General features: G+C 38.1%; 1 protein-coding gene across 1 annotated transcript in view; it reads right to left on the reverse strand.

Annotated features, from left to right (window-relative positions):
- The window catches only part of LOC122808102, a 447249-nt gene that overhangs the window by 287642 nt on the left and 132038 nt on the right, over nt 1-27569 (reverse strand). Inside the window, exon 3 of the mRNA XM_044079073.1 lies at nt 17439-17582. Coding sequence (XP_043935008.1) covers nt 17439-17582 — 144 coding nt within the window. The remainder of the gene's footprint in view (nt 1-17438; nt 17583-27569) is intronic.

Consider the following 27569-nt stretch of genomic DNA (forward strand, 5'->3'; position numbering starts at 1 on the left):
CTATACGCTTGTCATACCAATCAATATAAAATTTACACAACCACAATAGAATTATGAAGACAAGTGTACAAAATGTAAGGGTTTAAATGTGTCAAAAGTGCTTTGTTTATAAACATTAATAAATGCTTAAATATGGCAGACATATTATATATGTTATTTAGGTGCAGTTTTTCAAGTAAGCTGTAGATGGCATTAGAAACCATCTATTCTAACTATTATTCAGCTTTAAGAAGCTTCTCAACACAAGGTTCAGTCTATAAATGTTTCCATGGAAATGACATTTTTCTTGTTCTCCATTGTAGCAGCTGCAAATGCAATGCGAAGACAAACCAAAGTTATTTAACAGATCAGATGTACGAGCTTGTGGAGGGAAAACATTTACAGCTTTTCACTGAGAAAACTGTTGATTAGCTTGTAGGACAACTAGGAAACATAAAATGAACAATAAGAAAGACATAAGGGAGGAAGACAAGCAATATAAAACATTAAAAAAACAACAAAGTTCATCTCCCAAACCCAGTAATGGGATGACATGATTAACAGACCTTGATGCTTTGCCAGAGATGGCCTGCATCTGTCACCACTGGATTTCCAGGTACTGGCTAAGGCTCTTGCCACCCCCATAGTGCCTTTTTAGGCAGTGTTCAAAAGACCAAATTACCACCATAACAGCTATAAATAAATGCAATCTGAGGATCATACTGCTCAGCGCTAGAAGTCTAAATGTCAAGATGCACTCGCTCAAAGCACTCCTCAAAATGGAGAACATCGACATTTGTGGTGTAAAGGAGACCTGGTTTAAAGCAGCAGAAAGCACCCAAGCACTACCAGGCTATAACTCATTCCACACCTTTCAGCCCCAGAACATGGACCAAAGCTCCAAAGGTGGTGGTGTCTCCATATTCATAAAGGATATGCACAGCTCTAGACTAGCAGCACAGCATAATGCATCTGAGATACTCCAGGTACAACTAACATTAAGTAAGACAGAGATTCAGGTTGTAGCCTCCTATAGGTCCCCAACCATGTCCCAAGATTCTCACTCCACATTTCTAAGCACCCTGGAAACTATTAAGATCCAACCCAGCACTCATACTAGTCACTTCAACTACCCCTCCATCAGCTGGGAAAACTACTCATGCACCAATGCACTGGCCCAATGCTTCCTGGAATTCATCAGTTCCAATGCTTTGGACCAGCTCATTCTTACCCCCACTACAGGAAGCAACATCCTTGACCTGGTTATTATTAACATGGGCAACCATTGTTCTTCACCAATAGTTAATTCCTCCCTGGTTATATCCGGCCACAAACTAATCACCATGGAAATCCACATCTCACCCAAGCATCCCCGCAAAGGTATCCACCATGAAAAACTTCTCCAAAGCTGACTTTGGATTCCTAAAAACAGAGCTGGCTAACTTCACAGCACCCATGTCAATAGAAAATAGATGCATGACTGCAGAATCATATGCCAATGCACTGTACGAACACGTACATAAATGCATGGAACTAGCCATACCCAACAGAACCAAGACACTCTCCTCTAAAAAAAAGGAAGCCAGTCTGGGGGTCCCCTGCCATTAATAAACTCTACAACAGAAGGAAGAAACTGTTGCAGAAAAAAGTGAAGTCCCAAAACTGAAAAAATTCCCTTATTAACCTCAACAAAAAATTGAGATCCCTCATCAAAACTTCCAAAGCCAGCTATGAAGACAGAATTATGGCAGACACTAAAAACAACCACAAAGCCTTCTATAGTTATATCAAGAATCTCCATGGCAATACCCAGATTTGCTTTGAGTTACTGCACAATGGTACATCCTATATTGAGCCAACAGTTATTGCCAACATACTGGCCAACAGATTCAGTGCCAACTTTACCCCTCTCTCCCCCACAAAGGCCAAGAATACAACTTCCTTGGGACCCGACAATATTCCTGGCTGTATTCTACATGAATTACAAAGTGAACTGGCACCACATCTGTGTGCTCTGTTCACTCACAGCCTCACCTCAGGCTTTGTACCTACCGAATGGTGCACTGCAACATAAAGGAGGAGCGACTACAGACCCTGGAAATTATCACCCCATTAGCCTAACGAGTCTGATATATAAGGCTATGGAGCACATCATCATGGACCTATAGGGAATCTCCAAACTCTAGATCCCATGCAATTTGGTTTTGTGAAAGATAGATGATGCCTGCTCAACCTGGTTGACTTATTTGAGTCAATCACGAGAGCAGTGGATGAAGGTAAGGCAGTTCATACAGCCTACCTCGATCTGGCCAAGGCCTTTGATAGCATTCCTCACTCAGGAATTATTGATAAACTCACCAAACTAGGCATCAAGCCTTATATCATTAGGTGGGTTGCAAATTAGCTCACAGATAGAACCGACAGTGTGAAAGTAACGGACTCCAAGTCAGACTGCCGACCAGTCACGAGTGGAGTCCCACAGGGATTGGTCCTGGGTCCTCTCCTGTTTGGCATCTACTTCTCAGAAGTCCAGGCCAACATGGAGGGACTCTGGCTGACCAGAATTGCAGATGATTGCATGCTGGGTGCCATTATTAACTCCCCAAGTGATGCAGACATCCTACAGAAAGGCCTCACTGAGACAAATGACTGGTATTGAAACCATGGCTTTCAGCTTAATGCTAAAAATGCATCATCATTCCCTTTGAGAAACATTAAGTTCCCACTAATTACCACATCAATGGAGGCCCACTGAACACTGGAGGCATTATAAAAGATCTGGGAACACAAGTTGACAGCAACCTCTCCTTCGACCACCACATTGCCACTGTGGTCAGAAAGTCCTTCAATGTAGCACATTTCATTACAAAGGGTTTTGCATCCAGGAAGAAAGTCATCATTTCTCTCTACTCTTCCCTCAGACCAATCATAAGAGTATAATTCCCCATTTGGAATGTACCTCACTAGACACCTGCAACAGCTGGAGAGGCCACAAAAGTACCTCATGAAGAGGATCCTAGGCCTTAAACACATGTCTTTCATGGACAGACTCAAAATCTCCAGCTATTCTCTCTCATATCGTATACTAAGAGGCAATCTCTGCTTGACTTACAAAGCCATGTCTGACCCAGCTCTGTTAGAAATGCTACATCTAAAGAAATCCCAATCCCTCCACACCACACACACACTCCAGAGACCTCAACCTCATTACCACAATCAACAGAACATGCTGGAGGGACAGGTTCAAAACCCAGAGACTGCTCATGGTCTGAAATAGACTTCCCATACATGTCAAGCAGAGCACCTTACTGGACCTCTTCAAGAGAAATCTTGATGAGTGAATAGGAAATAGAAAGTTCACCCCGGGAATCACTCCAGTGGCTCTACTTGATAGAGGAACTGGGAACTAACAACGGGCAGCACAATGCCAGGGCACTTCTATGGGCTAGGCTTGTAAAGGCCCCAGGGCCATTAGCCTAGTACACACCTATGTATCTGAACCTATGAACCTATGATAAGGAACTTCTGTTTGAACTCCTATTGTGATTGTCACGTATAAATGTATAATTATGTAATCTTCCTTGGAGCTTTTCTCCCTGGGTCTCTGCTGAAAATGGGTTACTGGCCCAGTCGGACACTACCTGGTTATCAAATGTAAATAAATAAATTTGGGTAAATTTGATAAAAGCTTGGCTGTGCTTAAAATGGCTCTTGGTCTTATAGATCTATGTCAAATGACTGAGTTTTCAGAAACTTGAAATTAATACAGGTGAGACCATATGATCGAGTTTCCGAAAACTCGAACATAAAAAAAAAAAAACACAAACATTTAATTTTTCTATGTTTATGGCAGGGACAACCCCCCTGCACCTCCCATACCCCATGCAAATTATATATACCAACTTATAAGTAAGGGCATGGCATCCAGGTCCAAGGATGTCATTGTTCCACTGTACTCCACTCTCATCAGACAGTTATTCAATGCAATGTAATCTTCAGTTGTACATCAAACATTCACAGGCTGCCACCATGCTAGATGGCACAGTGGTGCAGTGGTAGTGTTGTCACCTCACAGCAAGAGGTTCTCTGGTTTGATTCTCAGCTGGAGTGCCTTCTGTACAGAGTCTGCATGTGTTCATGTGGGTTTCCTCTGGGTACTCTGATTTCCTCCCACATTTCAAAGACATACGTCTGGAGTGTTTCTCCCTGGGCCTCTGCTGAAAATTGTTTAATTTAATTTCAAAGCTGAAAATTGGCTTTGTCCCAAGTCGGTCTTTCCTGGTTAACAAATGTTAAATAAAGTAAATAACTTCGATATTGCACTACAGTGAAGAAAAGTATAAATTTCCTGATCCCCGCTGTACCATTCAAAAGCTTAGAGTTTTTAAAATCTCGATCATATGATCTTGACCATATGAAATTCAAGGTTCTGAAAACTCAATCAACTGATAGGGATCAGGTCTTCTAGTCTAGTAACCACTTTTGAACTAGTTTAATTTATTGAGGTAGTGGAATAAACATTAAGTTACAGAGGAGATCTAATAATTTAAAAAGTCACGTTAGGCATAAAGTAAATCTGTATTGCTTAAATACAACTTTCTGCAATGTATGTCTTTGATTCTACAGGTAAAATTATCTTCTTCCACTTTAGTAATGGCTGCAACACTCTTCTTATGCTCACTAACTTAGAGATCCTTTTTTCACAGCCATACCCACACTTAGAAAATAATTTCCAAGCTCAAGAAAGAAACGTTTAAGAGACCTTACCAAAGCCATCATTCAACATGGAATCAATCACTTTTATATCCAGATGGCCCGCTTCTTACCTTTCGTCTTTGCATTTATAACTGAACATTTATATGGAAGTCAAAGAAACTCCCCTAATTATTTAAATGTGGCCTATTCCTGTCCAAGTCCAAGAAAAAAAATTAATTTTAGGTTGTTGTGTTTATGCTATATGCTTTCCCATTCACCAGTCATTTTTACTGGGTAGCAAAGTTCTTCCTTTCTAATAGTGTCTGGAGCCCACAGCAAGAAAATCAAGTGTCAAACAAATCCCAGCCACAAAAAAGATGACATGAAAGAATCAGATAATAAAAATTAAATTTTAATAAAAGATCAAATACATCACTTGGCATAATGACAGCACCAGAGCTGGATCACACACAAATGGGACCCTAGTGAGGATAATGGACCAGGTATCCTCCAGTTATGTCACTATCCAATTACAAGGTTGTTTCTTCCTAATTACCCTAAAACACCGTTCAAACCTGTTAGTATGCATACTATTTTATTCTTTACTTTTATAAAGATCTCACAAATTTGGATTTAACTTAAAAAGTTTGTTTCACATTTTTCGGAGAAACACTGACAGCCATTTACTAAACAAAACAAAAAAAAATGCTAACACTGAAAGCTGACGTAGCATGAGCAACAGTAAAGCTTCTCTTCCATTGAAACTCATACTTATTAAAAGTACATCTGGTTAACCATTAAACTACAAGAGATGTGCTGGGACTTGAAGCATATAATGAAGCACCAATTACAGGCCAGTGGACACAAGTGTTCATTTTCAGTGCCAGTCCAGGACCACTCCTGGTGAAGTGACTACGGTAGAAAGAAACAGTACACAAATTTAGGTTCAGGGAATCAAACCCTACATTACCAGAAGCAATTCATTATTATACAATGACTATCCATTAATATTCAAAAAGGAGCACACTGACTGGTCAGTCCAACCAGTGTGCTTGTTGTAAATCTGAGAATATAACAATGCAAAAAGGTCCAGTCACCCAGACTTTTTTCCATAAATATAGCCAATAAAAATGCTACTTTTTTTTTAAATAAATTTGCAAAACCAAAGTGAGGAAAATGGCACAGAGAAAAATAAAAGGATAATGAGGTACATTATGCAAAACTAAAGAAACTTACCTGATTATCCCTTTATTTTCTCTCTCCAATCTTTCCCGGTTTCTTTTTTCTTAATTATTAGAAACAAAGCAATGGAGATCTTCCTTCCTCTGTTGATTCCTTTGCACAGCACTGATGTACTGCGCAAGTGTGGGAACGCAAGTCCCATGTGCATGAGCAGCACATCAGGAAAGCCCCACGATACTGGAGAAAACACAGAAGAGCCCCACAGTACCATTGTACAAACACATTAATTAAGAAAAGTAAGTTTTTTTTTCTTGAATAATGTCATTGTATAATAGCAATAACTCACTCTGCGGTGTGGTATATTGAAGAGTTACCCACATTTGGCTTTATTTAATCACTTGGGCTTCACCCTCGTGATTAAAAAACACCAACAGTGGGGAAATCTTCAATATACCACACCAACGTAGCTGGTTATTGCTATAATAACTCATAGCCTTAGTCTTCTACAATAAGCAAATGACAAACATTGCTGTGGCCCATATTTCACATCTATGTACCTGAAAAAAGACAAGCCAGATTAAAAATGTATTCAGAGTTAAATTCTTAATATTGAAGTCATAAACTTCATTTTTTCCAGTTTAATCATAACCAAATAGTACATACACTATCAGCATTCAACAAAACAATGAAGCCAAGAATACCATAACTACTGTGGGATGGAGGAGCCAGATATTTACACACACACACACACACACACAAAATTTGACCATCGGTTACAGCCCTTTGTATGCCTGCGTACACCTCAGATGTTTGACTGCAATCAAATGATGAAAGGCAAATACATAATCAACTAGAAATTTATTTTAGTTGTTTTCAGTGACAACCATACAGTACAACCCATTGCATCTCCTATACCCTCCCAACCTCTTAAGTCTAGAATCAATAACAAAGATCCAGAATGCAAGCATTTTTGAAGTATAAAGTCTGACACTCACATTTATCATTATATAGTGACTATAATCCAGGATTTTTTATTTACACTGTGTTTTACTTGTATTCTGCTTTTAACTGCATATTAAAACCTGAAAAAAGACTACATCTCTCTCTCTTGTGAGTCAGACAAAAATTAGAACAGGTCAATTAAGGAGTCACACATAAGTTAAAACAGCAAAGTTAAGGTTAATCATCTGTGAACTGAGCTAGGAACTAAACCTTCTATTTTTGGGTTAAAAAAATCAGAGATTTACTGGAAGCGCTCGCACAGACTCTGCTACAGTTTGCTGCGAAGGAAATGTTTGCTTGCTTTTTATTTGCTGCATTTTGTATTACTTTATTGCCTTTTTCTATTTTGTATACTGTGATTTGCTTTCTTTACACTGTGTTTTACTTGTATTCTACCTTTAACTGCATATTAAAACTATAAAAGATATAATATACAATATTATAATATATAATTACAGTGACCCTCACTAGTTTATCAGAAAACTTCTTCCTAAGATCCCTAATACAGTCCCCATCCTCACACTCCACAGTATAATTGCTTCTCTGTCTTCAGCCCTAACCTTAAAGACTCTAAACACCTTTCCTCCCTCCTACTTCTACTAATCTCAATTCTCCTCTCTGGTGACATCAATCCCAACCCTGGACCCCCAGCCAGCCTAGGCAATAACTCACCCTCATCATCTTCCTCTTCTCAACACAAATCCCTTCTACTTGCTACTATAAATGCCCAAAGTTTATGCAGTAAGTTACCTAACTTTCATGCCTGGCTCTCCTACAACCATCCAGACATTCTTTTTATCTATGAAACATGCCTGAAACCTCACATAAATGACTCTAAAATAACTCCTCCCAACTATAGAATCATAAGAAATGACAGATCCCAAATGAAAGGTGGTAGAGTAGCGATACTTTACTCTGCTTCTCTAACAGTGACTCCCTGCACCAAGCCCATACTCCAGTTTGCCACAGCTGAGCTAACCCTGGCCTGTGTGGTCTGAAACACACGTTTGTCATTATTCAGCATTACAATCCACAGCACTTTGACAGAAAACCATGAATTTTAAGAGGATTGGATAATAAATATAAGGCAAAATCAGTTACAGTTGAGAACTATAACTTCTGCACACACATAGGCAATGGATGTAATCTTTAGTTACAGACACTTATGACAGTAACCCTCAGATATGTACTTTAGATCAAGTGAATCAGTGAATAAATATGCAAAGAATGGTCCAGAAATGTATCCCAGCATCATACAGTGTAACCGCAACTCCTTCTACTCTCTTGACATCTTACCTCAAGAATCAGAGACAAAGACCCAATCTCCAGAACAGGGTTAAAATATTGTTCTTATATGCTTAGAAAATTGCTAGTATAAGAGATTTCATGTTAGCAAGCATTTTCTGAAGGATATGAAGTCTGAAACGCATATTTGCCACTATCTAGTAGCTGCAATCCACATTTTGCCAGGAAAACATAACATTTTACAAGGAAATGATCACATATATGAGGCACAATTGTAGGCAATTAAGAACAATGCCCTCTGTATACTAGAGTGTATGCACATGCACACACACACACACACACACACACAAAGTCATATGCAGATGCAAGCAATTACAAACATTTTAAAAGTATCTCAAATATCTGTTTGAAATCAAGTGAATGAATACATACATGAAAGTTTGTCTCAGAAATGGTTTGCAGTTCACTACTGTCAGAACCAAACAGTGCAGCACATTTCATCTTCCCTCTGCCCTCTCAACTTAGTTCAAGAATCAGAAACAAAGATCCAAAATTAGGAAGAGATTTTACATATTTCTGTTAATTAGGATAACAGTCTTTGCATTAGCAAACATCTGAACGACATGATGACTGAAACTCATCTGTCACTCAATATTCAGTCAATGTAATTTACAATTTATCAAAAAAACAATAATTTTACAAGAAGCAGCCCAAAGCATTTCTGAAAGTCTGAGTAAAGGCAAAATTAATGGTTGTTTAAAGTGCAGAAAGATGTATGGATGGGTGAAAAAGAAAAAAAAAAGAACATATCACATAGGCTTGCAGTTCAGAAAAAACTGACTGTAGAATTAATTTAAACCTATTCACATATTTACTAACTGATATTATATCGGAATCTGCAAAGGCATACACAACGGGGAAAAATTGGAGCTTGCGCAAAAATGTTTTTTCTTCTCTTTATCGATGTACAGCCTTAAGTTAGATACATACATCTTAACTGTCCAGATTGTGGATGGACACCCCTATTTTGTTCTCATATTTTTTGCTCCATGCTTCCGGAAATTGGATATTATTTTGAGAAGCTCTAAGCTTATGGCACCGGCATTTAAAAATGTCCCTAATTTGGGACTTGGGGCCTTTCTCCCTATCTATTTTTGCCTTGTCTGTAACTCGAGTGGTAAAAGTTGAGAAGTACGAGTTAAGAGTATGAAAGTAAGAAGAAACAGCCCATGAAATAAGATCGGATTTTTTGGTGTTGCGACTGCTTGTCATTTTTGTTTCCTTTTGTAACTCCATTTGGCTGTTTTTGACACGTTACTTAACCAGAATGTATGTTCAGTATTCTCAAGTCAGTGCTGTTGTAGTCACTGTTTTATTAAGTGTCAGTCTTATAAATATAACATTTTGTTTAATTTTACAGTAGCAAACTAAAAGCTGATTAAGTAAAAAGGTCGGGGACATTTTTTCACCATACTCCTTCTTCAATCTAATTCTATTAACACTGCATTTCTTTGTAATTATTATTAGCTTTCCATTATAATATTTAGAGAAATGATGGCTTAATTATGTACTATAATGTCTTTGCTCCATAGTGTATACTATCCCCACAGTGTTGCTGTTTTGTTGCAACTGTACTTGCTTGTTCAAATTACATATCACCTTGTAATTGGTGTCATGATGAGTACCCCTGGTTACTCAGTCATGTCAAATGGCCACATCAATGATGTCAGGATATGTCAGCATTTCTATTAAAATAGTAACTTTTATTGTCTACAAAATGGCAACACATTAAGAATGATATTAACATTTCATTCATTGTGTGTGCAGTCACAGTGGCAACTTGGGCCAGAGTCCATGCATTATGGGATATAGTACTTCTTTCAAAGGGAATGCTCTACATTTACATTTTACATTTAAAAAAGTAAGGTAAAGTAAAACTGTATTATCATTCAGACCAGACAACCACAAAGTGCACAGCTGAACGAAATTGCATCACTTCAAGCTCATGGATACACAACACAGAACCATTGCAACAGAAAACACAAGTACATAAACACATAAACAATACACACACACACACACACACACACACACACACACACACACACACACACACACACACACACACACACACACACACAGGGTCCCAGCCAACCAAAGCTCCATCTCCACACCAGCAAGTCCAAGTCCAGTTCCACCGATCCAACAAAAACAGACATCAAAGTCCCCTGCACACATCCAGCAGAAAATCTGTCTCCACCAATTGCTCTGCACCAGCAACTGTCCATTTTACACCTTCACAATCAAATTGGATCCAGCACAACACCATCCGACACTCAGTCTCTACCATCCACTCCTCCCAGTGTAACTCTCCGCATGCAGACTCAAACACCCATGACCAAACCAACCACTCCAGTCACTACAGCCACTCCAAGCTACCAAGACAATCCCAAACAGTCCACCGATCCAAGCGATCCACCGACACCCCTACCATTGACACCACTGACACCACATCTGCACCCTCTCCACACTTAGCCACCAGTGACTCCAAAGAACTCCAAGGAAATGGACAGAGAACACAGAAAACACGAGCTGAACAACAGGAGCTGAAGAGGCTGCTGCCACATAAGGCACCGCCATCTTACATATATCTATCAATTTATATATTAATATTAATTAATTTAATTTAAAATATTTAATTCATTAGTTTTTCACATTGCAACAGTTGTCGTGTCTCACTTTCTCTTCTCGTATGTTTAGGGAGTATGTCTTTTTTGTTTTTTCATTTTTGAGTTTCAGATTTTGGGCTTTCAGGATTTTGGGCTTTCAGGACACTAGTTGGACTGGCTAAATGATAGGTTCTGGCTGTTCAGCATAACATCAGTCATAGAACTTTTTGAATGAGCTCTTTGATCATTTTGTCTTATTTACTCATATAGAATAGTTTTGGCACATTAGTTACTATTTGTTTTCCGAGTTTCGGCAGAGATGGGCTCGCTCATGTGGCACTGTGTGGTGCTCCTTGATATGACGTTGGAGCACTGTGAGGACTGAGTTGCCTCAACATCTTAGGATCTGTTTGAACTGCTTTGTCTGCATCACCATTTAACTAAGGATAGTGAGGACTGACATAGTAAGAATAAAATCATAGTTGTTAACAAGCTGTTAAAATTCTGTTGATATGAACAGCTCAGTGTGTTTTCCATATCCTGTAAACCTGGTCTTCAACCTGACTATTATTTGTTGACCAGGTCACAGTCGATACATAATATTTCTGTGTTAAGACAGTAATAGTATACTACTACTATTTGTTATCTTTTGTCCTTAAATTATCACAAGTCAGCAACCTATTTTTTGCCAAGGACCTTCTGGTAAGGGTATCTATATCAATGGCGCTCTTCTTTGAGATGATTTATGGATGATACAGAATTGAAACTTTAACACAAGCTTTGCAACGTACAGATTAATGCTCACTAACATTTTGGCTCATTCTTGGCATTTCCTTGGTGTTCTTTGTGTATGTGTCTCAACACTGTTGCATATTGTGATGAGGGTACTTGCTGTTCTTTTGTAATATGGCAATAAACCACTATGTTCTGATGGATGTGCACAAATGGAGTAGTGTTTGTATAAGAAATGTCTTGTTTGTATCCAGTGATTAGGTTTCCATCTCAGAAATATGTGATGACACTGTAACTCCTAGTCTGTTAGTAATCATATTTCTTGTTGTCATCATGTTTTGCGTATAGGCATCAACATCACCTTCAGTATCTGATGGTTGTTTGCCATGTATAGGATTTCTGGATAACATGTCAGCCATGCTCATCTGTCTTCTAGGAGTGTGGCTTGCTCTGGTATTGAACCTTCTCAATGTCATGGATACTCTTGATACCTTGGTGGTACTTACATTCTGTTGATTTATCTGCTTAGCAAATGACAGCAAAACAAGTGATCGCAAAAAAAAGATTATTCATATACCTCATCACACGCTGAAACATCTACACAACCATCAACTCTCAAGGCAGTTACACTGCAAACTACTGATTAATCTCACATTTACACCCTCATGCCACATAAACCCCAGCAGCCAAACCCCAAAGCAGACAGACCAGTACATGTACCATAACACCAAACAGCTTTCTTTTTTGTGAGGGCAAGCCACCCTACATCTCCATGTAGAAAATTGTACTCCACACCCCCACTACTTTGTGTACCAACTCTGAAAACACAACTTCAGTGGGGAAAGGGCAGATTCCAATTCCCAATGCTCCCGCAATCTCGCACAGCTTACAAACCACACACTTCAATTGGCTTTGAAGCAGCATTTTGATACAGTTTTCATTTGATGCATCATAAAACTGCTGAACATGTTTGATCAGTAGTGTAGTAAGTCAATTGAGTGGAACCCATGTATGTACGTAGGTACCCCAACCCCATATGTGCAAAAAAAGGGAAAAAAGGAGTTATGGATGGATGGATACATGTTATGTGTGTGTGTATGTCTGGCATCCCTTCCTGAAAAGCACATTTTTTGTGAGATTCATTGAGCCGAAGCTTGGATTCATTTGTTTTGTCTGGCTGAAGCTGTTGAAGATAGTTTTAACTTCACAACCTGAAAGGGTAGCAAAGCTAAAACATTCTCTAATGTACCTCTCAACCCTTAGTCTGACTGCATTATCTCACTTCCCAACCCCAAAATAGGTGCAACAGTTTGAGCGCTACAGCTATGAAGAATATATTAGCAATGTAGGCATCAGATCCTGTGACTGTTGAATACATTTATTAAGCAACCAGCCCTATTAATACCATTAAATACAAACTGCTTTCAAGTAGTAGTTAAGCAATGCATTACTGGTCCTACAGTGGGAATCCATTAAAGGGAAACTCAAACTACAGTCCTCCTTTCTGTATGGAGCTTGTCAGTGCATTACCTGCAAAGACTCACAGTGATCAAGAAGGGGTCATGCAACCCCCATTATTTTTTTGCATTTTTCATTATATTAAGATCAGTGTTTAAAGATTTTGTTCTCTCCTTTCCAATAATTTTTTCACTATCAATAAAAAAAAAAAACTTTTGTTGCTCACTACTTTTTTGACTTGCTGTGTTATACTGGTACAGAGAAATTTCACTACTGTCTACTGGACCCCATTGCTCTAATCATCCCTGTCTGCTATACCTTTATGCAGTATATTTTGCAAACTAGTCATCAAGTGGTTTAACAATAAAAGATTTCTACTGCCCTTTGCAAATACCTATCCATTAGGTATATATACTCCATGACACCAAACCTGAAAGAAATTCCAGATAACCCTAATGATATATAGCAATTAGCCTTGTGCCCTGCAGTATCCCCATGGCACTTTAATAATTAATCCCAGGGGTTATACAAGAATCACTATTCATCATCACATGAAAAGAAAGTTACTGCAAGATTCTTCCCAGTGCTAAATCTCTTCCTCATGCCACGCATCATTCTAGCATATTATACCATGACCCCCCATTAATATTCCAAAACGCGCACGCTGATTGGCCAGCATGCACATTGTAAATCGACTTATACTAATGGAAAAAGGTCCGGTCGCCCGGACTTTTTCCATTAGTATAAGTCTTTTTTAAAACACTGTCTCGCTATGTTAAAGGAGTTTAACATAACGACACAGGTTTAAAAAAAGCAACAGAGATCTCTGTTGCTTTTTTTAAAGCTGTCTCGCTATGTTAAACTCCTTTAACATAGCGACACAGTGTGTAAAAAGCAACGGAGATCTTGCTTTCTCCGTTGCTTTTTTTTTAACCCTGTCTCGCTATGTTAAATGGGTTTAACATAGCGAGACAGCTTTAAAATAAGCAACGGAGATTTCCGCTGCTTATTTTAAAGCTGTCTCACTATGTTAAACCCATTTAACATAGCGAAACAGTTTGTAAAAAGCAATGGAGATCTTGCTTTCTCCGTTTCTTTTTTCAAAACTGTCTCGCTATGTTAAATGGGTTTAACATAGTGAGACAGCTTTAAAATAAGCAACGGAGATTCACCGTTGCTTTTTTTAAAGCTGTCTTGCTATGTTAAACCCATTTAACATAGCGAAACAGTAAAAAGCAACAGAGATCTTGCTTTCTCCATTGCTTTTGCCCACAGCTCTGATGTACTGCATAGGCATACACATGCGCAGTACATCAGAACTGCCGCGGAATACCAGACAGCTGCGGAAGGGCAGCAAGGAGGCATTATACAATGCCATTATTTAAGAAAAGTAATTATTTTTTTTCTTAAATAATGTCATTGTATAATAGCAATAACCCACTACTGGGTGTGGGTAATGCTGGATTTACTCACGGTTGGCTTTGTTTGGTCCCGAGGGCGAAACCACTCCAACCGTGGGTAAATCCAGCATTACCCACACCCAGGCATGGGTTATTGCTATAATATCTTAGTGTGATGATAAGCATAGATAGGTACATCTTCTCAGCCCTGATCAAGATGGGTACATCTTCTCAGCCCTGATGTTCAGCGAAAATCACCCCAGTGGCATCTAACAGCTACATGCACTTGTAGAAACTGCTACTTTCAAAAACAGTTTAAGATAGTCAGAAAACAAAAACTGAAAATGCATTGAATCTAGCATGATTTTGTTAAACCTAGCATGTATAATTACAATTTAGTAAAAAAATATAGGGCCAGATTCATTAATGCCTTGGCTAAGTGTACATGATCTGTATTCAAGAACATTCCTGCCACCTTTTCTGTGCTTTCTAATCACTCAGAAAGATTACACTAAGGGTACACATAGTCTACACTTTGTGGTAACCTTTATGAATCACCCTCGATATTTAAGGCTGCAAGAAAATCAGTAGGAAAACTAAAATTAGGAGGAAGGCGGTATGAGTTATGCTTGTGTTGTCTGCTCACTCAGAGAAATATACGCTTAGTGTAGGCATTAATGAATCCCAGGGGCAATGTTTTAATCAGCTCCATATTGAAATATCAGCAATTGTAATGTTGAATGCTGACAAACCAAAAAAAAATATTGAAAATTTAGGAAAAGAGCAAATCTTAAACATCACTCTTCTTCTTTAAACTTCTTTATTGCAGGGGGGACAAGCTTCTCTGCACCCCCCAATGTGGCCCCCATATCCCCAAACTTATACATACCATCCCTGAGATCACTATACCTCAGAGAAAAAGGAATATTCTGGGAAATGGCCATCTTGCACTTGGTATATGCAAGCCGCCCTTTTCAGCCATTCAGTCTAGGTGTTTTGTAACGCGCTCTAATAGGTCCTGACATTTCAAATGGCTACTGTTTTAATCTGACTGTGCGTCACCATTTTATGCAGAATCCACCAGAATCCTTCTAGCCCCGGAAGCCATCACAACTCATTTAGCCTTAGTTTAAGAGGGCTGTAATAGAGTTGCATTTATATTTAATGAATAGCTGGCACATACTCTGATAATGAGTTAGAAAAATGCAATGACAAATGAACAACTCACTTTTATAGTAAGTCGGTCTTAAAATAGCAAAGTTATAGGATTCAGGAGATTACAAGCATGCATTGTCATAATAAGCTATTCAAATATTGTAATTAGCAGGAATTGTAACACAGTTGTTTGTTTGTAATGGTTATAAAAAGAAAACCTAGGGCCATGGACTCATTTATCTGCAGCTGGGATTCAGTGTATCTCAACACCCATCTCTTACGTCCAGGAATTGAAGTAAGTCAGCAAATGTCTACCAGAATAAGAACCCTGAGTTTAAGTCTAGTAAAATAACATTATTCTTGCCAAGTTCCAGAAATATTCATTAAGTCAGGTAGGAAGGGAATGCCTTGGTTGTGTATGCTGTGTAACATTTTTTTTCTTGTGGAAAGTCAGTTAAACAATTTGGTGAGGTGATAACTAATTGACAAGAGAATTCAATGGCACAGGCAAAACAAAGTATTTTTTTTAATGCCCAAGAAACAAAGTACCGAATACTTACTTTAGAATACACCTACACTCCTTTGCACCTGTTCTAATTTTTTGTGTGTGATTGGTATGTAAGTTCAGTTTCTAAAAGGCAGATATAGTGCTTGTTTCTACACTGAATTGCATCTGCAGTACTATGTCAGTGTCAAACCATGTAGATCGCATGACTAAAATAGCTGTTTAAAGTTGCTGCAAATATCATGAACTGTAAGCTAGGTGAGGCATTTCTATTACTACAGTTAATGCAGTGGGCCACATGTAGTGATGGCAACATATTCACACGTTTTGATCTCACTGTAGCTTTCATTTATTTAGAATGAACTGCATCTGAGAAATTAAGAACCATCACCGTCAACAAACCGCCCAATAACAGTGATTTGTTCCCATCTTTAACAATGTGCCCATGACACCGCCTAAACATAAAAATGGCTGAAATATCCAAAATATAAGCGATGCATATAAGAGCTGGCAAAAGACTTTATTGTCTTTCATTGGTATATTAATCACATTGAATTATATGTACATGTATGGTGAAATCAAACTTTGCCTGCCACAGTTTTTCAAGTTTGAGGGTTGTCTACTTCATTCCCCATGGCAGGATACTACCTCTGAATCCCCTCACTTTCCACAACACCATGAATTGAAGTGGTGTCATGCAGCCTTAACCCTCCAGGTGGGGTTACCAACAACCACCATAGTTGGTGATGACAGGTGCCATGGGAGGAGAATGGATCTGGCAGCCACCATTGCTTTTCACAGAAGAACATTTATTCACCTTGTTCATTTTGCTTCCTCTACTCATAAATGCTGTGTGATCTGGCATGAGAATAAATTGCCTCTTGAAAAGGTTGTCCCCCTCATCCCACTCCATTGTTTCCCAGTTTCCACTGGGTAATATAACGTTGGAAGCATCCAAAGTATATGTGTCTTCATCTTTTCCATACAGAAGAAATCCGATTACGCCCAATCATTCATTTTCTACCACACATTGGCTCCACCAAGTGCCCAAACTGATAATTAAAGTCAAGTTGTTTGGGTCACATTCAGGACTCTATTTCTCTGTGACAGTGAAGTGACTACTTTCAGTATGTCAAGGTTGTGAGACAGCTGAACAAATGCTTTGTTTATCTGTAACCATTTGTCACTTAATACTCACTTAATTCACACATAGCTGTAGTAATTTAAGGATGTACTTATTTTTCACATTGTGCTTTATTGTTTTAACTGACAAAAACAAATCCTTTTTTTTGAAAATTCTTTGTGTATCTTACTTATACCAAATAATAGCTTGGCTCCATGAACTATCATCCCTAAAACTTTACACAGGAATTTAATGTTGACATACAAAATAATTCAAGAGAAAATAATCCTTACCTGGGAAGGTATGGTGGTGAACTGACTTTGCGTTTACTTTGTAGACCTGCAGAGTTGGTATGAACATCTGAGTCATCAAGAATCTTTAAATCATCCCATGCTGTTTTAGGACTGAGGCCAAGCTGCTGACGTACTCGATTTACACTATGAGATAATAAAAATAGATGATGCCATATAATCAGATAGTTGTTTACTGAAATGTACTATTGCATATAATCATTTTTTTGGCAGTTATTTAAAGAAAATGTCTCATTAGCCAGTCACTCATCACTTATCACTTTTCACTAGTAGCTCAGTCCAGAATTTTATCTCAGCCCCACTTAAGTCTAAAAAATTGAATTCCAGATTATGTAAAAGCTATTTTATATATACAAGATTAAAATTTGTAGTTTTGCTGTATCCTAGGTACCCCCCCCCCCAAGTTTACTAATCTTCAATAATTCAGGATATTATATTATGAAAAGGAAAGAAAGAAAGAAAGAAAGAAAGAAAGAAAGAAAGAAAGAAAGAAAGAAAACTGCACAAGATCATATTGTCCCCTTTATTACTATACCACTTCTGCTCATCCCAAACTGGTTAGCAGTGAACATCAAAATGGTGTTTTTATAGAATATAAACTACTGTTCAGATATTTTCTCTGCTATGGTTCAGTGTTGTCAGATGGATAGAATCTTAGTGGAGTGATCCAGCCACATACACTGTTTACCAAGATCAATGGATGCTATTGCATTGCACAGACAAATAACTAAATCTGTATATTACTTCAGTTTGTTTGATTGTTTGTTTGTTTATTTGGAATTGTCATATAGATTTATAGGGCACATAAATGAGTTATGAACATCGGAAAGACATATGCTATTCACTTAACAAAATAATAAAGAGAAACAAAGCACCCCAGATAGAGATCTGAGCAACATTAAGCTTTCAGCAGATGAGGTAAAGAGTAATGTTTACTCTCACAAATCTGTGGATAGTCTAATAGTGGTTGCAGATGTGTACCTTAAGGTGCTGAAGCAACAGTCAGATAATATTAAGCTACATTTGAAGTTCACAGTAATACAGCAGGCAGATGAAATAAAATGTCTTGAGATAAAAGAAAGTGAACAGTTTGAGAGTGAATTGGGGAGGCAAAAATTTGAAAATTACTCTTTGAGCAACAGACCAAGATCAGCCATAAGGAAAGACTAAAGGAATGTGAGAAATGGAAATAAAAGGAGAAGGTAAAGAAGTAACAGCATACGTTGGCAATGTGATCGGATGGAGGGAAACAACAGTGAGCATGAGGATGTCATGATCACTGCCCATCATGGGTACGTGAGCACGGGAGTGAAAACCTGTCCTGTAATACGGAAATCCATACATCTGTTAAATGCTTGTAAATAGATGTTAGCTAGCAATGAGACAATGCATACATGGGAGAAATGAGGTTTAAAAGAAATCAGGACTTAAATGATCTATGTAATGTTTGAAAGTGATTGGTTAGATTATAAGTGATGTATAGTCTTTGCAGCTGGGAGTGTGTCAGTATGGTTTGTGATGTAAAAGGATCTATATCAGTTAATCAAATGCACTATTCCTCAAATACTTCTTCATCAAACCCAATTAAACTAAACTTAATCCATCAAATGATCATTTAAACAAAATACTTTCCCAGGGTAAACAACCACTTGGCCAATGCAGTGACTGCAACAAAAACAGCACTATTTAAAACCCACCCAGGTAGGGGGCTGTACCCCCCACACACACCCCAACTAAATATGCCAACTCTGACATCACACTACAGTGGGGAAAAAGACAAATCTTTGATGATGGGCCACTATTTTTTCACCTGGGACAAACTTCAATAAAATGATCATTTGACAGAAGAAGATTTCGTTGAATTAGGTTCGATGAAGAGGTGTTCACAGAATAGTGCTTTCAATTAATTAATAGGGACCTGATGTAAAATGCTTGCAACTAGGATTGTGTCGGTGTGGTTTGTTTTCATTTATATAAATATATGGTTGCTTATGTCATAAGTGATGGCTTAATAAAGATGTTTCTTGTCTAAAAATGAGGGCAGGAATTGATTAGTTTATGTAATGTTGCTTAGGTTATATGATATATAGCAATATATGTGTGAAGTATAATGTTTATTTATGTTAATTTAATACAGTTTGATTAATTTTGTATAAATGTAAAGGTTGCCTATGTCACAAGTGATAATTCAATAAAGGTGTTTAAAAAATGATAGAATTACTGTCATATTTGCTTATAGATGAGGCAATGACATATCAGAAAGATGAGTGATGAGGACAATAAAGTATATTTTAAAATTAAAACTGTGTTACTGGAATATTGTGAGTTAAATCTGAAGAAAAAGGAAAAATTAAAGGCAAAAAACAATTAGTTTTTGTCTGTATTTGGAAATAAACTCTTCTACTGTTTTATGCATACAAGAATCTAAGGCAATGTCAGCTGAACTGGTATGAGATTTGTTTGCAAGAAAGTGATGCATTTGGATACTCTAAGAACACCTAATGGTCTGGTTTACAGACTCTGACCAGTATGGAGGGCGTATTTATTCAAAAAGCAGAAATGGAAGCAATATGAATACTGCAGCAGATGGAGCAGAGAAGAAAGGCAGTGGAGCAGTGCAAATGCATCATAGATCAGAGCCAAGGGATCTGAAGTCACTAGCACTCATTAGCAATCAGACAACACTTGTCAGAACTAGCATCTCATCCCAGGTCTAGTGCAGAATTTTATTCCACCATGTGCGATTGAGCGAGTTTGCTTGAGACAGTTGGGTGCTCCTGTACTGTAGGTTAGAGATCATTTGGCATTTATTATGTGCTAAGAAAAAATAAGAGATCAGGTAGTAAAGAGACACAGTGTATGATTTAGAGTGATTAACAGCTTGGTGGATGAAAAAATGCACAGACAATCATGGAAATGGCAGTCAAGCAGAAAAGAGCAGGGCAAGAATCAGATGTACTCAGATTCTGGTGGAAGCCCAGGGAAGAAAAACACAAATGGAGAAAGAGAAAAAGGGTGAAAAAGAGAAAGAGAAGGAGGGAAGCAACCACAACAGCAGGAGGAATACATAGAAAGTTAAATATAACTACAGATTAGGGAAGAAAGAGAATGTAGGCTGTGGATGAGGGGAAACAGGGAATGGTGATTAAGCTGTGCAGGGTGTGGGGCACCAGCATTGATTATGGGCTTGTTGGGTGCAGAATGAGGATTCTAATGATGGCTAAAGAAGGTGTGTGTGTTCAGGAAGTTGAGAGACATGACAAAGTTGTGTTAAAAAGACAATGAAATCCATCCAGATAGAACCAGGACCAGAGTAAAGTTAACAATGAAGGGGAATAACAGGAAATGAAGCACATTGACTGGGGACAATATGGATGTCATGCTGTCCCCATATGAATGTACGTGGAGGCAGTATGAGAAAATGCGGAAAAATAGTAAGAGAAAAGGAGAGGGAAGACGTGGAAAGAGATAGGTGCAGGGAGAAATGGAGAAAAGGAGGGACCAGGCTGAGCCACCATATGATATAGCCACCAAGCAAACATTATTTCCATTATTTCTCCTAAAATGTCTTTTGATTGTTTTTCAACAAAAATCTTTCCAGCTATATTTTATGTCTAATATTTCTATCTCTTTTCTTGTAAAATATACACCACATACCTGCACATCACCATATTCTTTGCTTTTTCTTTCCTCAAAACTAATGCCACCACCTCTAACAGTTTTATTAATTCCTTTATTTGAGATTTTATCAACACCTTATTCCTTACCACAATCACAAAATCATCTGCATAGCTCAGAAATATTAGTAAACATACTTAACCATAATACACTATGCCTGGATATTGTTCAGCTCTGAACCTATACCTAACAAATTCGGACATTGAAGGAGAGAATATCGGGTCATATGTCTGAAATACATCAAAGTGCATAAACTAATGCTCTGCTTAAACACTTAGGGGTTAAGAAAGAGGAGTATTGTTTTGAATTTGCAGTGTTACAAACAGAGATAATGTTAGAGAGGGAGATATAAAATTAAAAATAGAAGATGTTTGGATAAATAACTTTACAGATGAAAATGTCAAGGTTTACATGTTTTATATCAGTTGTAATTGCTTGGATAAATAGCGTTAGAGCTGAAAATATCAAGGTTTGAATGTTTTATATCAATTGTAAGTATTTTTAATTGAATTGTTTAACACTTGAGAAGTTGTGTTGCGAAAGCCACTGTGTATTTGTTTTTTAAACAATATTGAGCTCTTGCACATTTTTGTGAGCCATCTTTGGGTTTGCACATGATTTTTATTATGGAGAAACAGACTCTTCCTCTCTTAATTATGTTACTCTCATCTACAAACATTAACAATATTGCAGTGTAAGCTGAAAAAAAATCAAACTAAATTCTCACTACTTACCTCTCTTAAGGTCATTAAAAACAACACAAAATCAGTTTCTGTCATTATCCCAGTTTTTCTGTACTTGCCTTATGTCATACTAAAGGTTTGCCTGGAAATTTTTATATCTGTTCCTATTTTTCTTTTTCTTGCCCTTAAATCACAATTTAAATCACAATTAGTAACCTTAAATGATTATTTCTGTATTAATTAAAAATGCTTGATCTTTTCAAATAGCTTTTCCCTTTCCTCCCCACACACCTAGCATATACAAGTTTGTCCTCCCCACACACCTAGCATATACAAGTTTGTCCTCCCCACACACCTAGCATATACAAGTTTGTCCTCCCCACACACCTAGCACGTACAAGTTTGTCCTCCCCACATACCTAGCATATACAAGTTTGTCCTCCTCACACACCTAGCATATACAAGTTTGTTCTTTATTACTCTTTTTCTCATTCTACGGTCCACTGTTAATAGTCTCCCTGGTTCTCTCATTGTAACATCTAAACCTTGATTCCTATATTATTTACTACGACTATTATCCCTGAACACAGATCTGTTTCATCTCATTATCTATGTAACTTCCCTTCCTCATACCTGTTGAAACAGTTCCTTTTGCTTTTCCTTAACATTTCGGATATATAACAAACATATAATTGATGTGTTTCATTTTTAAACTATTCCAGCTAAGTAAATCTACTCCCTACTTTCATTAAACAGTCAACATTTAATGGTGCTAATGTATAATATCCCTTCCTCTTTTTGAATTCTGTTGACTTGTCAGTTACTGTTTCCTTTTCCTTTGCCTGGCATGGAATCCTGGTGAATTTTGATCTTCAATAGATTTTCCTTTCTTAACTTTCATTTTATAATGTCTGAAACCTGTTATTCTGTACAGTTTCTTTTTCAGTTTTTTTTTTTTGCACATCATCCCATCTGTTTCTCATTTCGCTTACCATTCCTTCTTCCTCAGTTCCCCTTTCTCCGTTTTGCTCTTCTTCACTTCTTCTTTGTTAAATAATTTTCAAACTTTTTCTCTCTATCATTATTTAGCCCCTTTCCCACACAATTCATCCACCACTGTCATTTTGCCACACAGTGCATATTAATTAACAGGTTTTTACAACTTCACCCCATTCCCCACATTGGTTACATCATTTTTTATTACATTCATTAATTAATTCATTTTCATCACCGCAAAAAAGATGTTTTTGGATGAACATGATAACAAATATTTCCTGTTACTCTATTGACATTTACAATATATGGTAAATGCTTAATTTTTCCATCACATTTCCTTCAAAGTCACTCACATCTCTCGAGGCCCAGTTCTTACTTTCCTTTCATCATATAGTTTGTCAGTGTAAAATGTCTTTCCATAAATCATAAAAAATGCTTAACAATGTCCTGTTCAGAAATAGTATCTGTTCTAAATTGTAGCAATACTCTTTTTCTTTCTGTGTCTATGACAGGCGTAAACACATTCAAGGATACATTTTCTTTTTTTTTTTTATTTTGCCTTAAGCACAAAACTGCTTAATAGTTCAAATTATCCAAGAATTAACAGACAAAAATTTTCATTTCCCTAACTGTATTCGGGAACACAGAGTACTCCTATCACCCTCTCCTGCACATCATACCTATTAATTATGCTCTGCTTTTCTAAAGAAATCTTCACCAACTGTGTGTTTTTTCAGCAATCTTTTATTCTATGTTTTACTCTCTCCTTCAATGGTATTTCATAGCTCTGTTTCACTTTATGTACAACCTAAATGTTTGCAGTGAACTGAGCATGACCTTCTCCTGCAGCTTCCTACAGGCTTTCATAATCTTTGTTCTAACTGCCGGCTATTGGAGATATTGCACCCATCTGTATCGTCCTGTAAACATTTTTCCACTGCTTTTTCCCTTGAAAAAGCACTTGTCTTACTTGGTTTCTTTCGTGACATCATCTTCTTTCTTTAGGGTTTGTGTTTCAAGTTCCGACAAAAGAACTCCTCCAATTTAGCCTGCATGATCTCCACTGCATTTTGTACAGACTGCATGCATATTTTTATTCTGAACCATCTCAGTTGTCAACAGCATCCTGTACTGTGACACGGCTTCTTCCTTCTTCCCTTTCATTCTGTTACAAGAAGGAGCTTTATGGCTCCTTCTATTGAAACAGAAGGGGAAGTTCCCTGATCCCCTGCCCAATTATCCCTAGTCATTATGAATGTTACCTCACTTATCCCGTGAATAGAGGCCACTCGGCCTAACAGCACTATCCTGGTCAAAAACCCCAATAAATAAATAAAATAAAATAAAACAAAATAAAGATGTGTTCTCATCACTGTGTGCCAAAGCAGTACTATAACTTCTTTCTCTCTGGAATCTTTGCCCACCGTAATGTAATCCAAGATTGCGTTGGCTGTTCCTGCTCTGCTACCCTGCCTGCTTCAGACTGATGAGCCTCTGTCATGTATTCTCCTAGGTTCATTTAATCTCTTGCACTTTTGCAGTCCTTCACTTATATACTGTATCATCTTCAGGTTGTTCTGTCCAAACTGCAGAAATCTGTACTTATCTGCACTAAATCTCAATAGCCATCTCTCTGCATGCTTGTTCCAGGTCACTTTTAAGCCATTATTCGCCATCCAAGAGTGTTTCCCCAATTTCTGTGTCATCTGTAAATAGGTTCTGTCCATTAGTTAGCCCTTAGGCATATTAAAGATGAACATATTGAATGGTAATGGATCCAGTAATGACCACTGTAGTGCTCAGTTGGTCACTTCCCACATTCCTGACAACCTTCTGACCATCAGTGTGTGGCCGTGCCTCATCCAGCTATGCTGTGACCAAGATGTAGAACTATGAGAGGTTCTATCAGCAGTGTCACTTTGCTGGTTTGGGTCATGAAAGTGGTTTCCTTTGCAATGGCCTCAGGTCTATCTTTGACCTGTAATTGCTTGGAGTGGCCTGCTACCTCTCATGAACAAGTGACAAATAAAGTTGTTTTTCAGTTAACAGGTACTTTAACACTACCACAGTGACAGTTAGTTAGTTAGTTAGTTAGTTAGTTAGTTAGTTAGTTAGTTAGTTAGTTAGTTAGTTAGTTAGTTAGTTAGTTAGTTAAACAATGTATTTATTTTTTGTGAGTGGTTCTCTCTGGTCAAGTTTTTGAGTACTCTGTTCTCATCAGGAATCCATGCATTTCTGTCCTGCATGCTAAACAGCTCTTTTTCTTTCTTTCTTTCTTTCTTTCTTTCTTTCTTTCTTTCTTGTCTATCACCTCCATCTGTCTTCTTTCCTCACTAGTACTGTACATTTCCATCTTTTTATTTTGTAAATAGAGAGACAAAGAACTCATTAGTACTTTGTCAATGCACTTGTCATCCATAACCACTGTTCTGTCTTTGATCATTCTGTTTAGGTTAGTGTTCACCTTCTAAATCATTGAATTGTACCTAAAAAAATTCTACCCAGCTCTGTTTTACCCCAGGCTAATTTCCTCCGTAGTCCAGCCCTGGCATTCTTTACTTGTTCAACCATTTCCCCCACTTGCCCTGATATGAACCTGCTTATCTCTTCCCTGCTGACATGTTTTCACCATTAAGTGCTTTTTTATTCTTAAGGTCTGCCATGAACTCCCTACTCAACCACTTTGGACTCCTTCTGAGCTTTACTTTACTTCTCTTGGGCAAACAGCTATATGTACCTTTCAGTATGCTGCCTCTGATTTTATTCATACTTGTTTGCCATTCCATTTCTACCTGTGACCCTAGTTCCCTCAGCACTTTCACTCCCAGCTTTTTGTACTCAGTAGGTCATCACTCCTGTCTTTGTCATTTGGACCCCACTGCTTTGCCAAAGGCAGACCATACTGTAGCACTGTCACTGCTGGCTACCTACTTAACCTGGATATCAAAACTAACCAGTCTGCTACATGGGGAGTGAGAACACCTATCAGCAGCACCCTGTTTTTTCTGCCTCCAGCTCCTGAACTTGCCAATCAACCAATCAATCTCCTTTGATGATGTCCCTGAGTGTGGTAGGTGGTGTCAGGTCACCAACCTTCCCCAAATCGTACCTGTAATTTTATTGCCAGTTTACTTGCCTTCTTCGCTGTTCTTATTCTGATCTACTTTGCATTTCCTTTTTTCCCATATCACTATGCTGGACACCTGATTTGTTATATAAACTACCATTTCCATATCTTTCCTTTTTATCAGTCATGAAGACACAATAGGCTACAACTACCATACCCCCATGTCTCTTCTCCATTTTCATGGTCTCTAAGATGCTGATAAAATGCCAGACTGACATATAATTTCATAATCTTTTTTTAGGCTCCAAGCATTGCATAGCAACACCTCTCAAGCCAATTTTTTCTTCTTCCTTTTGTCTTCCTCTTTTTTAACTTTTTGATTATTGTTCACCCTCACTATTTACTGTCCTCCATAGTACTACAGATGCCTCCTTGTTTCTTTTCTTCTGTTCACTCTCCGCTTATCTTACATTAAAGATATAATATGTCCACATACTGCTCAAATCTCATTTAGCAATGGTGTCCTTCCACACTGGGGTGGAACCTTTTCACAGTGGAAAGCTTGTTCCTAGCATATGCTTATTCAGTTACCTAGACAGTCCTGCCCTCACTTCCTTACCTACTGCTATGCATTGTAATCCCAGTTTCTCAGGTGCATTGGTATGCTGGCCAATGACACAAATTGGACCTCAGAGAAAGAAACTGTGTACTGAAGCTCCTAAAATCTTTTCTTAACAATCTTTGCCCTCCTGTCTCTTCTATTATTTGTCATCAGGTCACTGGTTCCGACGTTGAAGCTTGTATGGGACCTGATCCTAGCCTTGCCTACAACTATTTTCCAACTTCCTACTCATGTCCAGTCTAGGTTCAGAACAGACACTGTAGTCACTGTGGTCAGACCTACTTTATTCATCACTGCAAGGTTCACCTTTTGTGATAGAATCAGTAATTAGCAGTATCTTTCCCACACAACCCAGTACTAACTCTCCGTCTACTCTATTGTGTTACAGTGCTGGATCACCTATGCCTTTCCCCTTCTACATCCCGTTTTTCCCTCATTATGATTACCTACTGATCCATCATGTTCCATTCTTATCCTCCTAATCCATCCCACTATCTTCCATTTCTCAGCTTCTCCACTCCTGGCCTCCTTTCCTCCCTGCGGGCTGCTGTATTCCTGCCTCAGCCTCTTCCTGGATTACGACTCCTTCTTTTTACTATCCTTTTCTCCTGTTTTGTAAATTCCTCTTTTCTAAATACTGTACCATCTCCTGCCTCACTCTTCCCCTGTCTGCCATTCATCCATGGAATCTCTTATCTCCGCCATGTGCTCTTCTGTCAGTTTTTACTTCCCATCTCTAGCCCTTTTCCCATTCCCTCCTGCTCCCCCTTGGCAAATAACATTTCTGGCTCCCTTATATTGTCCATGCTTGAATTGCCTCTAGTCTTGACCACATTTTTGCCCATAAATCACCTCTGTGTGACCTTCACTTACTTTACTTTTCACTCACATCATCTTACTGAGTTCATGCATTTCATATTCCAGCCTGTCTATCCTTTTACGTGCAACAGAGCCAGAATGTTCACAAACACTTGAAACACCTCAGCCACCTGTTAGATTTCTCCTTTACCCAGCATCGACTGTCCACATCATCGGTTGGTAACTTACCTCACTGGCGCTGAGAACAA

This window comes from Protopterus annectens, chromosome 8.part0 (assembly GCF_019279795.1).
Source record: "Protopterus annectens isolate FY-2018-M chromosome 8.part0, PAN1.0, whole genome shotgun sequence".
In the NCBI taxonomy this organism is placed as follows: Eukaryota; Metazoa; Chordata; order Ceratodontiformes; family Protopteridae; genus Protopterus; species Protopterus annectens.